This window comes from Macadamia integrifolia, chromosome 14 (genome assembly GCF_013358625.1).
Source record: "Macadamia integrifolia cultivar HAES 741 chromosome 14, SCU_Mint_v3, whole genome shotgun sequence".
NCBI lineage: Eukaryota > Viridiplantae > Streptophyta > Magnoliopsida > Proteales > Proteaceae > Macadamia > Macadamia integrifolia.
This window is the reverse complement of record NC_056570.1, coordinates 10,669,165-10,687,497: the sequence shown is the minus strand read 5'-3', so window position 1 is coordinate 10,687,497 and position 18,333 is coordinate 10,669,165. Positions and strand designations below refer to the sequence as shown.

General features: G+C 44.6%; 2 protein-coding genes across 2 annotated transcripts; both read left to right on the top strand.

Annotated features, from left to right (window-relative positions):
* The first annotated feature begins 268 nt into the window (after positions 1–268).
* LOC122061512 (phenylalanine ammonia-lyase-like) lies at positions 269–15,588 on the top strand. The gene is made up of 3 exons (XM_042624797.1): positions 269–359; positions 10,417–10,805; positions 13,455–15,588. Exons 2-3 carry the CDS (start codon positions 10,417–10,419, stop codon positions 15,202–15,204), a joined length of 2,139 nt encoding a protein of 712 aa, XP_042480731.1. The 5' UTR covers positions 269–359; the 3' UTR covers positions 15,205–15,588.
* LOC122061515 (phenylalanine ammonia-lyase 2-like) lies at positions 359–1,761 on the top strand. The gene has a single exon (XM_042624799.1). The coding sequence runs from the start codon at positions 360–362 to the stop codon at positions 780–782; it is 423 nt and encodes a 140-aa protein (XP_042480733.1). The 5' UTR covers position 359; the 3' UTR covers positions 783–1,761.
* Positions 15,589–18,333: the final 2,745 nt, after the last annotated feature.

The window sequence follows — 18,333 nt, the reverse complement described above, 5'->3', positions numbered from 1 at the left end:
CCAACCACTTTCCCATCTACAAGTTTGACAGGTAAAATCCGCGTCAGCATGGGACCCATAAGTCTGACGTGTTCCCATCTGTTCCAACATGGCAACATCACCACCTTCCAACATCATGAGCATCCTACGGCCCTAAAACGTTTTCAACTAACCCGTTTCCATCCCCACCTACTCATTCATTCCTTAGACTTGCCCACTCTATTTAAAGGAACTCACATACCTCAACCAAACTCAGGAAATTCAATTAAAATTCCTGAATTTCCTTCTCTCTTCTTTCTCTCTCTTATCTTTCTTCTTTAGCTTTTGTAAAACAAAGTTCAAATATAAGAAGTGTCTGTGTTGAGAATCAAGAAGAAGAAATGGAATTTGCAAACAAGAACGGTAATGGCCATGTCTCAATCTGCCACGAAGACCCTTTGAATTGGGGAATGGCAGCGGAGTCTCTCAAGGGAAGCCACCTCGATGAAGTGAAGCGGATGGTGGCTGAGTACCGTAAGCCAATCGTTAGACTCGGTGGTGAGACACTCACCATCGCTCAGGTGGCGGCGATTGCCGCACAGGATGCTTCCGGTGGTGGCGTAACGGTGAAGATCTCGGAGTTGGTGAGGGCTGGAGTTAATGCGAGCAGCGATTGGGTTAGGGAGAGCATGAACAAAGGGACAGATAGCTATGGTGTTACTACTGGGTTTGGTGCAACTTCACATAGGAGGACCAAACAAGGAGGTGCCCTTCAGAAAGAGCTCATCAGGTCTGAAAATAATTTGGATTTAGATCCTCTATAATTTTAATTATATAATTTTTTCTGTGCACAATACACTTCTATAGTCGTAGAAACTTGAACTTGAGGCATTTGATACGTGAAAATGAATTTAAATTTCAAAGATCTTCTATAACCATTAGCTTTTGAAAATGTACAATAGCTTTTGAAAATGTACAAGTATCATGTACAGAGAGAGAATTACACTAAATTAATACGATTAAGAATTAGAGAAGATCAAGATAATTCGAAACCCTTTTATATTTTTCTAATCATTTCAAGCATCTAAAACTTTGGAAGGAAAAAAAGTTTAATCTTCTAAGGTTATACATAAAAACGATATTTTTCAAACTTTTTTGGTATTTATTTTTAGTACTTTCCTTTTAGAGAAAATGTAAATCTAATCTTCTTTAGTCTATTAGCTGTGGTGGTAGGTATTATTAGATGTGCCTGTGTATCGACCTTGGAGGTGAAGTCTTTATTAACTAAAATGAATTCTTTTTTAGCCACCTCATTTGGTGGCGGTGGATCTACGTCATCCACCTACCACCCATTACCACCCATTAGAAGGGATGGCCTTTAGGTGTGTGTATAAAGAACGGATCAGGGTACATATAAATTCTCGTAGATCATTATTCCTACTATTTGAAATCCACTTAGTTCAAACCCAATGCTTATCAGAGAGATTTAACGATTCCAAATGTTAAAACTAGGAGGGTCTGAGATTGTTCTCATAGATGAATCTAAATTGATCTCGTGTTTGTACATCATATATGGGAAAAAATCGACCTACTTGAGTTGTCAGTAATATTTCTTTATATGTATTTTTTTTCTTAAATAAAATTAGGCAAAAGATTTTGTCCCTGACCATGTATAATATGTATTCATGCACAAGATCTTGAAAGGGAACAAAAGTCCCAATCAAAATGACAAAACATCCCCATTTAATAAATCCCTACCCTTCAAATATATTAAGTTGGTAGTTTAAATATGACTATTATAATAATAATAATAAAAAAAAAAGATTAGATATGGTAGGTGCAATGAAATATGAAATGGAATATCAAACACCCAAAGTAATCTTCCCAAGTCACCTGTGTATAAGAGTTAAGATTGAGAATAAATAATATAATAATAATAAATAAATAAATAAATAAATAAATAAAATGTCTCTGAATCATCAAGGTACCTTATTCGTTATGCCTCCTCACATATTATTTCATAGGATTCCCTCACGGCTCAAGAACCCTTACTTATAAATAAAAGGACCTAATTAACCCATGGCTATCATTAATAAAAAATAGAAAAATTTACCCCATCCCCTAGAGAATATTATAATTATAAGGACATTCCTTCTGTTTTACTAAATTAGATTTAGACCCCCTAGCGTTAGTAGTCACTGTTAAGGTATATATTTTATATGTTGATGTCAGTAATTATATTTTATTTTAAATATCATAATAACCGTATTAAATATGGAGTACCTAAAACACCCTTATAGTATAATAGGTTACCATTTCTTTCACCGATTCCAAGATCTAATTTACCTTTCTCCCAACGATTTGGACCACCGATCGATTACAGCAGTGACGGACGGCAAAATCGGCAATGGAGGCGGCATTGTCCTTATTTTGCTGTCTGACGTTTTTTCAGGAGATAAAGCGGATCCAAATGCAGGGAAAGGTGGTGGTTGACAGTTTTTCTGGATCGATCATGGTATCGGTTTGGATCGGCCAATTTTTTTCCCATTTAAATTCAACAACCAATTCCATGATTCAACCAGAAAGAAAAATGCCGAACGAAGTGCAATTGTCTCAGCAGTTACTCCAAGGGCAGCGCAAATTTCTTTAGCTTTTTCAAGAGGGCTACTGCAACCTTATCTTTATACTTTTGAACAGACATAATCAACTCCGGCGGAGCAGGGCCGTAGGCGACGGCGGTAGTTGATTTCGCTCCGTGATCTACAGTAAAGATGATGAATGAAGAGGTAGAGATGGAGTCTTGAAGCTTGGTAAGAGCCCACTCCAAGGCGTAGTGGGTTACCAAGGAGATCTAAGTTTCAATTCTCTCTCTCTCTGCCTGGTAAGGAAGATTAATGGAGTTCTTCTGGAACTGTGGGGCAGCCTGCAGCCATTGATCTTGATGAGACCCCTGCCTCGCTTGTAGTGGGTTACTGCAACAGCAGTTTTGGCCCAAAACATTGAACCGAATCCGTGGCCGCCATTAGAGCAAATCTGATGGCACCTTCCTCTGCTCTATAAAACTCTAACCCTAAGCTAACTCGACGCCATGCTTCACATCTTAATGAAGAGGCAGATTCAATGGCCTTAAAAACACATTCAGACTTGTTATCTCAGGTGGGGGAAGAGGAATGAGTTAAAATGAGTTTTAGTGAAAAAGGTATAATAGTTATTTTATCTTTAGACTTAACTGTTTTAGTGAAATGGATATAAGGGTATAACAGTCATTTCATCTCTTGACTTAATCAATAGAGGGTCTAATTATAATTTGATGAAACATAGGGGATGTTCTTATAAATTCTCTAGGAGGTAGCACAGTAAATTTCCCTAAAAATAACATGAGACTAAAAAAAAAAAAGGNTCCGACCCCTGGTCGTGGGGGTTCGGACCAGGAGGCACTCCCAGCCGAAGACGAGGCAGTGAACCCGACAGATGCTCCTTAAGGTCGCCCCGGCTCTCAGCGCAGGCTCCCCCCTCGTCATGTAGCTAGCCTTCGGGCCTTAGTATAGTAACTAGCCTTCGGGCCTTTTGTAGTTTTTTGCCTTCGGGCTTCATATGTAACTAGCCTTCGGGCCTTGTGTAATCCTTGCCTTCGGGCCTTTATGAATGCAATCATCTTTCTTCATTTGTTCATTTGATCTTTGATTCATAAATAATTGCAAAGGGCCGAAACCCTAGTTGTCAATAGGCGCATGGCCCCGAGACTTTGCCGAGGGTCGACCTGTTAGCAAGTCAGACGAAGGCCGACCCTGTAATCACTAGCAATATTGTGTTTTCCCTCTCGGCTCCAGCCGAAGGGTTTGTCAATCGCATGAATCTGGGCCTTGGCCGAAGGTGGTCCATTCGATGGCAACCACCCAGTTGTGTACCCTCGGCTCCAACCGAAGGTCTATTGGATGCTAGGTCTTCACCGAGGGTCGACCTGTCAATAAGTCAGACGAAGGCCGACCCTGTTATTACTAGCAATATTTTACCAAGTGTTTTCCTTCTCGGCTCGAGCCGAAGGGTTCACCGAAGGTCGAGGGGTTCACCGAAGGTCGAGGGCCCAACAATCAGGATCACCGAATCACCGAAGATACCCTCGGCTCCAGCCGAAGGGTCTGTTAGATGGTACTCCTTCGGTCAGGTCTGTTCGGCTATGGCCGAACTCCGAGCCGAAGGGGTGATTGAGCCTCCAAGGTGTGGACCTTCAGTCATCTGTTCCTCAAGGTTAGAGGTAATCAGCCTGGAGGATCCTCAGTTGCCGTAAACCAGCTCTCGTATTATTCATGAATTAAATCTTGCGGATTTCAAGATGAATTACAATTTAAAAGGTTCAGAAGAGCAATAATTGCAAAGAACTACAGACGGAAAAAAAAACTAACAGAGATACTTTACTACTGGTGGAATTTTCTTAGATTATCTGAGTTCCACGACCGAGGTACCCTTACTCCCCCCGTAGTCTCTAGGTGGTAGGACCCTGGTCGTATTACCCTCGAGACTCTGTAGGGGCCTTCCCAGCTTGGGTCTAGCTTCCCTTGATGCCTTGGGTCCGACACTTCCGCCCTTCTGAGGACAAGGTCGCCCTGCCTAAACTCGTTCTTCCGGACTTTGGTGTTGTAGTGCCTGGCGATCCTCCGTTGGTAGGCGGCCATCCTTTCCTGTGAAGCTTCTCTGGTTTCTGCCAAGAGGTCCAAATTTGCCCGGAGTCCTTCGTCATTTTCGTATTCGTTGTAATACCGAATGCGATGGGTAATAGCCCCTATCTCCACTGGGAGTACAGCTTCAGTGCCGTATGTTAACATGAAGGGTGTTTCTCCGGTAGCTAACCTCTCAGTGGTGCGGTAGGCCCAGAGAATGTGGTACAACTCGTCTGCCCATAGTCCTTTGGCATCATCTAGCCTCTTTTTTATCCCTTGGAGTAAAGTACGGTTGGTTACTTCTGTTTGTCCATTGGTCGAGGGATACCCGACGGAGGTTTTCCGGTGATTGATGCCGAGGGCTTCACAGAACGCGTCGAAAGTTGGATTGGCGAACTGAGTGCCATTATCCGTAACCACGATCTGGGGGATTCCGAATCTGTATACCACCGCTCTCTGGAAGAAGTCCCTTATGTTCTTTTCTGTTATCGTTGCTAGGGCTTCGGCTTCCGCCCACTTCGTGAAATAGTCGACTGCCACCACCACAAACTTCCTTTGTCTCGTGGCCAAGGGGAACGGACCTAAGATGTCCATCCCCCACATGGCGAACGGTACTGGGCTAGATAAGGGCGACAGCTCGGTAGAATGTAGCCTAGGCACGGGGGCGAACATCTGGCACTTGACGCATTTCCTGACCAGTGCTTCCGCGTCCTTCCTCATTGTCGGCCAGTACAGGCCCTGCCTTAGTACTTTGTGAGCCAGGGCCCGGGCTCCAAGGTGTTGGCCACATATCCCTTCATGCACTTCCCGGAGCGCGTACTCGCCGTCGGACGAATCCAGGCACTTGAGGTACGGTGAGGTAAACCCTATCTTGTACAGCGTGTCATCCTTCAGGAAAAAACGTGCCGACCTCATTCTTACTTTTCTTGCTTCGTCCTTGTTCTCTGGGAGCTTCCCCTCCTTGAGGTATTCCATTATGGCGTCCATCCAGCTTCGGCCGTTTTCACCTACGGGTAACACTTCGTGGGGTTTCTCGATGCTTGGCTGTGGTAGTACTTCGAAATACACCGCTCGCCCAAGTTCCGCGAAGTCGGAAGTGGCCAGCTGCGACAGTGCGTCTGCGCTAGCATTCTCTTCTCGTGACACCTGCTTTACCTCAAATTCCTTGAAAACCGCTGACCTTTCTCGCACCGTGTTCAAGTATTCGGCCATCCTCTGCTCTTTGGCCTCATATTCGCCATTCACTTGTCGCACCACGAGTTGGGAGTCGCTATTCACTACTAGTTCCTTCACCATCAAAGCCCGAGCCAGATTAATTCCGGCTATTATTGCTTCGTACTCCGCTTCGTTGTTGGAGGCATCGAAGTCGAACCGCAGGGCGCACTCTACTTTGAAGCCTTCGGGGCTTACCAGCACGATTCCAGCGCCACTTCCATCACTGTTGGAAGCCCCATCCACATACAGCGTCCAGGCCTCATCTGCTCGTCCCTCAGCGGATTCCTGCGGGTCATCGGGAATCGTCGTCTCCGCTATGAAGTCTGCGAGGGCCTGTGCTTTAATTGCGGTTCTCGGCTTGTACTGGATGTCGAACTCTCCCAACTCTATGGCCCAATTTACTAGACGACCGGACATATCTGGCCGTTGTAGTATTTTCTTCAGAGGCTGGTCGGTGAGTACGCATATTGTATGTGACTGAAAATATGGCCTCAGCTTTCTTGCCGCCGTCACGAGGGCGTACGCCACTTTTTCCGCCTTTCGATATCTTGTCTCGGCATCTAAGAGGGTTCGGCTGACATAGTATATTGGCCGTTGTTGCTTTCCTTCCTCTTTCGTCAATACGGCGCTTACAGCAACCGTCGATACAGCAAGGTACAGCTGTAGAATATCTCCGGTGTTCGGCTTTGTCAGCAGTGGGGGTGCAGCCAAGTACTCCTTCAATTGCTCGAAAGATTTTTCGCACTCCTCCGTCCACTCGAACCTTTTAGCCCCTTTCAGCGCCTTGAAGAAAGGAAGGCATCTATCAGCAGACCGAGACATAAATCTTCCGAGGGCAGCTACCCGACCCGTCAGCTCCTGGACTTGCTTTACATTCTGGGGTGACCTCATGTCCCGAATGGCTTGTATCTTGACTGGGTTGGCTTCGATTCCTCTTTCTGAAACGATGAAGCCAAGAAACTTCCCCGAGGCTACTCCGAAGGCACATTTTGTCGGGTTCAGCTTCATGCCGTACCGTCGTAGCACTTGGAACGCCTCTTCCAAGTCTTGGATATGTCTTTCCACCTTCAGGCTTTTCACGAGCATGTCATCCACGTACACTTCCATGGTCTTGCCAATCAGCCCTTTAAAAACTTTGTTCACCAACCTCTGATAGGTGGCCCCCGCATTCTTTAGTCCGAAAGGCATGACCTCATAGCAGTACAACCCTCCTTCAGTTATGAAGGAGGTTTTCGGGACGTCAGCCTCGGCCATTTTGATTTGGTTGTACCCCGAATATGCATCCATGAAACTCAGTGCCTCGTATCCCGCCGTGGCGTCGATGAGCAGGTCTATCTTCGGTAGGGGGTATGCATCTTTGGGGCAGGCCTTATTCAGGTCGGTGAAGTCGATGCAGATCCTCCACTTCCCGTTTGCCTTCGGGACCATCACCACGTTCGATATCCACTCCGGGTAATGAATCTCACGGATGAACCGGGCCTATAGTAACTTTTCTACTTCCTCATCTATCTTCTTCTGCCTTTCTGGGGCGAACGTTCTCTTCCTCTGCTGCACCGGCTTCTTCATTGGGCTGACGTTCAGGTGATGTTCTATTACCTCTCGGTCAATCCCGGGCATGTCCGACGCCGACCAGGCGAATACGTCAATGTTGCTCCGTAGGAATGAGATGAGCCTTTCTTGTTGCGGCCTTGGCATGGTAGCCCCAATCTGAAATTGCCGAGTGTCATCTCCTTCCTCAGCTTCAACTTGCACCAAGTCTTCGGCCGGCTCTCCCCGTTGATAACCGGCATCATCACGTAAATCCTCTATTGGGAGCGTCTCACCCGCCTTTTCTTTTCCCCAGAGAGTAGTGGCGTAACATCTTCGGGACGTCTCCTGATCACCCCGACATTCCCCGACGCCATTCTTGGTTGGGAACTTCATTTTGAGATGGGGGGTGGAGACGATGGCCTTTAACAGATTCAACCCGACTCTTCCTAGTATGGCATTATACGCTGATGTAATGCTCACTACCAGGAAGTTGATCATCACCGTCGCCTGGCGATCTCCGGTGCCAGCTCGAACCGGCAGCTCTATCGACCCTTCCACCTTCACCGGGGTGCCAGAGAATCCTTGCAGTGGGTGTTCGACCTTTTTTAACTTTCCTTCGTCGAGCCCCATCTTCCGGAAAGCCTCGAGGAACAGGATATCAGCTGAGCTGCCGTTATCCACCAAGATCCTCTTTACTTTGCAATCTCCTATAGTCATGGCGATGACCAAGGCATCGTCATGCGGGGTCTGTACCCCTTCCAGATCATCGTCTGAAAAGGAGATGACCGTCCCCGTCTTTGCCTTCTTGTTCGACCATTCTGCCACATGTACGCTCCTCGCGTAGGCCTTCGCCTTCCTGGCAGAGACCGAACTCTCTCCTGCGGCCGGGCCTCCACAAATGGTTGCTATAACTCTTGTTGGGCTCTTGTTCTCCTCTCGAGGTCGGTGTCCATCTTCCTCTGGTGTTTGGTTCCTCCGCTGTTCTTGATTTCTTCTGCGGGCGAGCCCCCCTCTTTCATACCGACCTCCACCGTCTCTCCGACGGTTATCTCTCCGGCCATTGCCTTCTGGAGCCAGCTCTTTCTCCCGGTCTACAAATCTGCCTAAGTATCCCCTTCTGATCATTCCTTCTATCTCCCCCTTGAGATGCCAACAGTCCTCGGTGTCATGGCCGTGGTCTCTGTGGAAGTGGCAGTATCTATCCACATTGCGTCTTTCGGGATGTCGCCCCATCTTTCCTAGCCACTTCATGGCCCTGGCATCTGGAGAATCTTTTATCTGCATTAACACCTCTGTTCGTCTTCGGTTCAGAGGTGCATAGCTCTCAAACTTCCTCGACGGACTGGGGGCCCGACTGCGCTCGGACTTTCGTCTTTTTTCTTCGTCGGTGGGTTTATCATCAACCCTCAAGGGCCTCTTCCTCGCCGCCTTCCTTTCGACTTCTTCATCTGCCTGGAGGGTTTCCTCCATCTGGATATACTTATCGCATCGCGCCCTCAGCTCGGTCAGATCTCTAGGCGTATGCTTCGCCAGGGACCTCTTCAATTCCTTGTCCTTGACGCCACCCAGCAGGGCCGTGAACTCCTCCTTCGGGTCTAGGCCCCTGATCGTGATCTTTTCTTGTTGGAATCGCTTCATGTAATTCCGCAGCGATTCCCCTTCTTGCTGTTTGACGTTGGTTAGGTTCAACGTAGTCTTCTGGAGGGGCTGGCTGCTAGAGAACCCCTTCACGAAGAAGTAACTTAGGTCGCTGAAGCTGTGAATCGACTTCGTCGGTAGTCGGTTATACCACAGCCTCGCCGCTCCCCTGAACGTCAATGGGAGGGCCCGACACATAATATTTTCTGAGACGCGATGGAATTGCATGGCGACCTTGAAGCCTTCCAAGTGATCGACGGGGTCCCCCGACCCGTCATAGGTGTCGTACTTGGGCAGGCGGAAACCGATTGGGAGCGGGTCCCTCATGACCTCGTCAGCTAAGGCCGTATCATTGGTGAGGTCGGGCTCGCGGTTCCCTGTCTGGTTTTCTGCCACCTTTCTGATCTCGTCCTTCAGGTCCAAGATCATCCTCTTTAATCCCGAGTCCTCGGATCTCTGCTTGTCTCCTTGGTGCTGATCCCCATGCGGGTCTCTAGCGGCGCGTCGCGTCCTACTTCGGGGCGCGGGACTCTCCCTTGCTCGGTTTCGAGGATCGCGGCCGGCCCTCGTCGATCCCGTACTGCTTCGGTCTTCTTCTCGAGCCCTCTCGAACTGGACGTGAGTCCCTGGGGGTGCTCCGCCGGTCTTATGGGAGACAGCTTTGGAGACCTCCCTCATAGTCTCTGCCATCCGGTTGTATTTGTTCTGGAGGTCTTCGAACTGCTGCCTTGTCACGTACTCCTGGGCCGCGGGAGGCTGATGGTCGCTGTCTTCCCGTACTGAATATCCAGCCGACCGCTGGTATCTGACGGACACTTCCCGGTCATCATGACCTCTTTCTCGTCCAGTCTCCGCCGAGGGAGGAAGCTCCCCTGAAGGTTCTTCCCCCATGTCTACGTTGGACGTCGCTCTCGTCCTTCTTCGGTTGTAGGTTCTTCCCACCATTACCGTCGTTCCCACAGACGGCGCCAATCTGTTGCTGCCAAAAACCCCGCTGATCCAACCTACACAAACACAGACGACGGAGGCCCGGAACTTTGTCCGGGGTTAGTCCTCCGACGCTCAAGTCAGGGTCGGCCGCACAGTTCAATAAGGGAGTAATGGTGAGGGTGTTAGAGCTTACCTTCCCCTTTCTTCCATGCCTTCTTATATAGCTCTTTGGCCTTAGGGTTTTTCCCCCTTCGGCCTTCTTAGAGTCCTACTCGAATACGTCCAACCTTCTGGGGGGAATATCCCCCCCATGCAGACGACGTGATCCCGCATGATTCTGCGGGCGTGCCTCGGTGATTGCGCGTGCTCGAGTGTGAGTGGTCTCTTGGACCCTTCGTCTGGCGGTGGACACGTGTCTCAGAGGCGACACGTGTCATGGCCCCCACCGAGGGGTTATTTTGGCTATATCAAGAATCAAGAAGAAGAAATGGAATTTGCAAACAAGAACGGTAATGGCCATGTCTCAATCTGCCACGAAGACCCTTTGAATTGGGGAATGGCAGCGGAGTCTCTCAAGGGAAGCCACCTCGATGAAGTGAAGCGGATGGTGGCTGAGTACCGTAAGCCAATCGTTAGACTCGGTGGTGAGACACTCACCATCGCTCAGGTGGCGGCGATTGCCGCACAGGATGCTTCCGGTGGTGGCGTAACGGTGAAGATCTCGGAGTTGGTGAGGGCTGGAGTTAATGCGAGCAGCGATTGGGTTAGGGAGAGCATGAACAAAGGGACAGATAGCTATGGTGTTACTACTGGGTTTGGTGCAACTTCACATAGGAGGACCAAACAAGGAGGTGCCCTTCAGAAAGAGCTCATCAGGTCTGAAAATAATTTGGATTTAGATCCTCTATAATTTTAATTATATAATTTTTTCTGTGCACAATACACTTCTATAGTCGTAGAAACTTGAACTTGAGGCATTTGATACGTGAAAATGAATTTGAATTTCAAAGATCTTCTATAACCATTAGCTTTTGAAAATGTACAAGTATCAATTACACTAAATTAATACGATTAAGAATTAGAGAAGATCAAGATAATTCGAAACCCTTTTATATTTTTCTAATCATTTCAAGCATCTAAAACTTTGGAAGGAAAAAAAGTTTAATCTTCTAAGGTTATACATAAAAACGATATTTTTCAAACTTTTTTGGTATTTATTTTTAGTACTTTCCTTTTAGAGAAAATGTAAATCTAATCTTCTTTAGTCTATTAGCTGTGGTGGTAGGTATTATTAGATGTGCCTGTGTATCGACCTTGGAGGTGAAGTCTTTATTAACTAAAATGAATTCTTTTTTAGCCACCTCATTTGGTGGCGGTGGATCTACGTCATCCACCTACCACCCATTACCACCCATTAGAAGGGATGGCCTTTAGGTGTGTGTATAAAGAACGGATCAGGGTACATATAAATTCTCGTAGATCATTATTCCTACTATTTGAAATCCACTTAGTTCAAACCCAATGCTTATCAGAGAGATTTAACGATTCCAAATGTTAAAACTAGGAGGGTCTGAGATTGTTCTCATAGATGAATCTAAATTGATCTCGTGTTTGTACATCATATATGGGAAAAAATCGACCTACTTGAGTTGTCAGTAATATTTCTTTATATGTATTTTTTTTCTTAAATAAAATTAGGCAAAAGATTTTGTCCCTGACCATGTATAATATGTATTCATGCACAAGATCTTGAAAGGGAACAAAAGTCCCAATCAAAATGACAAAACATCCCCATTTAATAAATCCCTACCCTTCAAATATATTAAGTTGGTAGTTTAAATATGACTATTATAATAATAATAATAAAAAAAAAAGATTAGATATGGTAGGTGCAATGAAATATGAAATGGAATATCAAACACCCAAAGTAATCTTCCCAAGTCACCTGTGTATAAGAGTTAAGATTGAGAATAAATAATATAATAATAATAAATAAATAAATAAATAAATAAATAAAATGTCTCTGAATCATCAAGGTACCTTATTCGTTATGCCTCCTCACATATTATTTCATAGGATTCCCTCACGGCTCAAGAACCCTTACTTATAAATAAAAGGACCTAATTAACCCATGGCTATCATTAATAAAAAATAGAAAAATTTACCCCATCCCCTAGAGAATATTATAATTATAAGGACATTCCTTCTGTTTTACTAAATTAGATTTAGACCCCCTAGCGTTAGTAGTCACTGTTAAGGTATATATTTTATATGTTGATGTCAGTAATTATATTTTATTTTAAATATCATAATAACCGTATTAAATATGGAGTACCTAAAACACCCTTATAGTATAATAGGTTACCATTTCTTTCACCGATTCCAAGATCTAATTTACCTTTCTCCCAACGATTTGGACCACCGATCGATTACAGCAGTGACGGACGGCAAAATCGGCAATGGAGGCGGCATTGTCCTTATTTTGCTGTCTGACGTTTTTTCAGGAGATAAAGCGGATCCAAATGCAGGGAAAGGTGGTGGTTGACAGTTTTTCTGGATCGATCATGGTATCGGTTTGGATCGGCCAATTTTTTTCCTATTTAAATTCAACAACCAATTCCATGATTCAACCAGAAAGAAAAATGCCGAACGAAGTGCAATTGTCTCAGCAGTTACTCCAAGGGCAGCGCAAATTTCTTTAGCTTTTTCAAGAGGGCTACTGCAACCTTATCTTTATACTTTTGAACAGACATAATTAACTCCGGCGGAGCAGGGCCGTAGGCGACGGCGGTAGTTGATTTCGCTCCGTGATCTACAGTAAAGATGATGAATGAAGAGGTAGAGATGGAGTCTTGAAGCTTGGTAAGAGCCCACTCCAAGGCGTAGTGGGTTACCAAGGAGATCTAAGTTTCAATTCTCTCTCTCTCTGCCTGGTAAGGAAGATTAATGGAGTTCTTCTGGAACTGTGGGGCAGCCTGCAGCCATTGATCTTGATGAGACCCCTGCCTCGCTTGTAGTGGGTTACTGCAACAGCAGTTTTGGCCCAAAACATTGAACCGAATCCGTGGCCGCCATTAGAGCAAATCTGATGGCACCTTCCTCTGCTCTATAAAACTCTAACCCTAAGCTAACTCGACGCCATGCTTCACATCTTAATGAAGAGGCAGATTCAATGGCCTTAAAAACACATTCAGACTTGTTATCTCAGGTAGGGGAAGAGGAATGAGTTAAAATGAGTTTTAGTGAAAAAAGTATAATGGTTATTTTATCTCTAGACTTAGCTGTTTTAGTGAAATGGATATAAGGGTATAACAGTTATTTCATCTCTTGACTTAATCAACAGAGGGTTTAATTATAATTTGATGAAACATAGAGGATGTTCTTATAAATTCTCTAGGAGGTAACACAGTAAATTCCCCTAAAAATAACATGAGACTAAAAAAGAAAAAGGGTAATAGAGTATATGATCCAATTAGTTAACATACATCAACCGTTTACCAATTTATTGTGGAATATGATGTTCAGGTTCTTGAATGCGGGAATCTTTGGGAATGGAACGGAATCTAGCCACACGTTGCCACACTCAGCCACAAGGGCAGCCATGCTGGTGAGAATCAACACCCTACTCCAAGGCTACTCAGGCATCCGATTCGAGATCTTAGAAGCCATCACCAAACTCCTAAACAACAACATCACTCCATGCTTGCCACTGCGTGGGACTATCACTGCCTCTGGAGATCTCGTCCCTCTATCTTACATCGCAGGGCTCTTAACAGGCCGTCCAAACTCCAAGGCAAGGGGCCCAGATGGGGACTGGCTTGATGCTGCTGAGGCCTTCCGCGCTGCTGGAATCGACCGTGGATTCTTTGAGTTGGAGCCCAAGGAGGGTTTGGCCATGGTCAATGGAACCGCAGTGGGGTCCGGAATGGCATCGATGGTCCTCTTCGAAGCTAACATCCTGGCCGTCCTTGCATCAGTTCTGTCAGCAATCTTTGCGGAGGTGATGCAAGGCAAACCGGAGTTTACGGACCATCTGACACATAAACTAAAGCATCACCCAGGTCAGATCGAGTCAGCGGCGATCATGGAACACATCTTGGACGGTAGCGCCTATGTTAGAGCAGCAAAAAAGTTACACGAGATGGATCCCTTGCAAAAGCCCAAGCAAGATCGATACGCCCTCCGTACATCTCCCCAGTGGTTGGGCCCACTGATCGAAGTGATCAGAACGTCTACAAAGTCCATCGAACGGGAGATCAACTCCGTGAACGACAACCCTCTGATCGACGTGTCAAGAAACAAGGCCCTCCACGGTGGCAACTTCCAAGGGACACCGATTGGTGTATCCATGGACAATACCCGCTTGGCCATCGGTTCCATCGGAAAACTCATGTTCGCCCAATTCTCCGAAATGGTCAACGATTTCTACAACAATGGTCTTCCCTCTAATCTCTCCGGTGGCCGGAACCCTAGTTTGGATTACGGCTTCAAGGGCGCCGAGATCGCCATGGCCTCTTACTGCTCAGAGCTACAATTCTTAGCCAACCCAGTGACCAACCACGTCCAGAGCGCAGAGCAGCACAACCAAGACGTGAACTCCTTGGGTCTCATCTCTTCCCGGAAGACAGCCGAAGCAGTGGACGTCTTGAAGCTCATGTCATCCACATTCTTGGTTGCTCTGTGTCAAGCCGTAGACCTGAGACACTTGGAGGAGAACTTGAAACAGACAGTGAAGAACACGGTGAACCAAGTGGCAAAGAAGGTTCTGACCATGGGAGTAAACGGGGAGCTTCACCCATCAAGATTCTCCGAAAAGGATCTACTCAAGGTGGTGGATCGGGAGCAGTTGTTCGCCTACATCGACGACCCATGCAGTGCCACTTACCCACTCATGCAGAAGCTGAGGCAGGTACTGGTGGAGCACGCGCTGAGCAACGGCGAGAATGAGAAGAACGCCGGGACTTCCATCTTTCAGAAGATTAGTGCGTTCGAGGAGGAATTGAAGGCGGTTTTGCCGAAAGAAGTGGAAGCGGCTAGGAGCGAGGTGGAGAGCGGGAAAGCGGCGATCCCGAACCAGATCGAGGAGTGCAGATCGTACCCACTTTACAAGTTTGTTAGGGAAGAGTTGGAGACTGGATTGCTTACAGGAGAGAAGGTGAGGTCGCCTGGAGAGGATTTTGATAAGGTGTTCACGGCGATGTGCGAGGGGAAGATGATCGATCCTCTACTCCATTGTCTCAAGGAATGGAACGGAGCTCCTCTTCCAATTTGCTAGTTTCAGCGACCTCTACTCCTAGGTCAAACCCTTTACAATTACTATTACTATTACTTTCAGGAAGGAACTATTCCTTTTTCAATTTCTCACTATTCTTCGGTTCAACCTTCTTAATAAATAATATCATATTCTTCTAATTTTGTTCCTCTTCCTCTTCCTCTTCCTCTTCCTCTTCCAATCTCCTAGTTTCAGTTGCCAAACTCAGATTGATCTGAATTGGACATATGGGCAAGGAATCTATTTGTCTCCGACAAATCAGCTCCATTATACTTTGCTTGTGATGTGGATCTACCATCTCCAATGATCGGAACTGTTCAACTGGTGGGCCAGATCTTTTAAAATGGTCCTAGATAAAACATCATGATGCTCCCTGGTTGAGGATAATAACGTATTAACCTGTGCAGGAATATTTTTAATTACATCATATATTAAAGTTATATTAAATAAAAGGATTGGTGGTGTATCTCACCACAAAATCCCGATGGGGACAATGGGTTGGTGGAAAGTGGGTAGGTGCGGCGGGGTTGGGGAGGACTTCACGATAACCCTGCCCCCTAACGTGACATCATCAATGGCTCAAGCCCCAGCAGTCTCAGTCATGTAGAGGATCTTCACATAATATATGGCTTTGAGGAATCAAATTTTTTTTTTTCCCCTTAAGATTTAATATTGAATAGGAAATATTTGGGATGCTCCTTAAAATCTGACCCCAAGGCTTTGGCCATAATTTTGGGGTGTCAGTCTGTTTTATAAAACATCCCACTTTTAATCATAACATGCACTCTTGATAGACACAATGGGGTGCATCTTTCTATATATGGTGGAAAAGAAATTTTATAAGCTAGAAAACAAGCGAGATAACATCAAAACTATAGATATACTTACCAAAATATTTGTTCTCTCAAGCATAGTTTTTTTTTTTTTTTTTCGGTAAAAGAATATTATTGAGAAAGAATGAAAGAAATGCAAAATTCCAACAACAATAATAGATTCAAAATATTTTTTAGTGAACACTACCCATACCCATCCTACTACAGTGCTTTGAGAAAAAATACCATCACATATAATGATATGTGAATCCTGAGAATAAAATCTTTGTATTCAGTCCATGTCATAACATGGCTGCTACAAATTTCTTTCAGTGCACCAGAATAATCTGATGCTTGGAATGGAAGATATAGGTAATTAAAAACCAAGGGTCAATGTAGGTGTATTCTACAGATATTTTTTATTTTTTCATCCCTAAATTCCACAAATTTGGTGTTATTCGATAACGATTATAAAAAGGAGAAAGTTTCGTCATTAAACTTCTGCCTCTTATTGTACTTGGTCGATATTACTCTTTTTCAATTCAATTGAAGGGTCAAATGTTGTGGCTTAAGAGGTTTTCTTTTCACCGTCGGTGATGGAAACTCAAACCATTGAAAAATCCAATGCTTTAGTATAAAAAAAAAAAAAAAAGGCATTGTAGCAGAGGTTGGGCCCCCTGCACCCAAATACTGAGGGGATAAAATGATTGCCCCGCCCCTCATGGAAAGAGAAAACCCCACCTCTTTTGATGCTTTTGTATGCATTTTTATTGGCCCCTTTATGTTGCCTATCAGGGAACCTATCCCAAATTTAATATTTAAATTCTTAAAAAAAAATCAATATTTTATATATAAGATTTACAGACATGGTTTTTAGTTTAAGTGGTTTGAAAAAAAAAATTGATCTCTCAATACGAGAAGTTGATCTAGGTCAAATCACCTCTAATCATTAAATTGAATAATTTATAAATCAAGTAAATTAGGCTATGGGATTCGTCTATTATTCAAATATTATATAGGTTTTGAGCATCAAGTTCTACAATTTTTTCGAAAAAACACTGTGGCCCCTACACCCAGCCACAGGGGATTAAAATGACTGCTCCAACCCCATGAAAGATAAAAATTCTTCCACTATTGATGTTTTCATACACATTCTAATTGATTCCCACGCTGGTGTAGGGCTATGATTCCTTTCAAGGAACCCTCTTCCTTATATTATAATGCATAAAGTTGAAAAGATCTTTTATGTAGTTGCTCACTTGGTAGGTGTAAAGTGTATGAGAGGATCGCTTTTGTAGTATACAAACACTAACAAGTAATACCCTTATTTTGGGACAATAACTATCATTGCTCTACACTTAGCCTAAATTTAATATAAGAGGAATTATCACTCCCCTCCCCGGACCTATGAGGAAATGTCAAGTTCCCCTATGCTTTTCCATAAATATCACTAACCTCCCTCTGATCAGAAAGATTCTATCTAACGTCTCCAGCCGTTTGAAATGACTGTTAAGTCACTCTCGTTTAATTTTCATATAATCCCTAAACTATTCCTTATGAGTTAAAACTCCAAAATACCCTTAATGAATTAAAGCCCCCTTTCCCTTCTCTGGTAATTGTGTGAAACCTCTTTCCTAGGTATATACACAAATGAATTGAATCCTTGGTATATAAACAGATGAAGTAGAGCTGACTTTAGAGCTATCTCTTCTCTTGCTGGGTTTTATTTTCACTGCAAATTCTAGTAAGGATCAAGCTTGAGACCCATCGCTTCTCTTGCTGGGCATTTTTGTCCAGAGATGTGGCAAGTGTGGGTAGTCGTCCTCATTTCGGTTTGGAGTCCAGCGTCTATCAATGGAAACACAAGACCAAAAGATGATAAGCATTTCGATCCCCAGTTGCTTGCAACCCCATTTTTTGACTTTCTTTGTTCCCCATTTCCGTCTCGTTTCACTTTCTAATGTGAGTATTATATGGTCTGGTGTTGAAGTAGTATATTGGCATTAGCTTTAATGAGTGTACAATGGTGCTCTTATATAGAGATTACAGTCATTGAGTTATAGACAAGCTCTATGATCACATGTCGGTTACAGACTTAAACTCTAATGTGAGTAATGGACTGAAAGTCTATTATCACATGTGAGAGTCCTATTTCAACTCTGTTGTCTCATGAGATAGTCTTGGACTGTAAGTCTTTTTTTTTTTGTGAAACTTGGACTGCAAGTTAGTCTCTAGAGTTTGTGCTCATTGAAAATACCTACAATGTAAGAAAGGTTGTTGAGTGTGAGTATGACTCTAGAGGTTGAGTTTGAGTGGGACG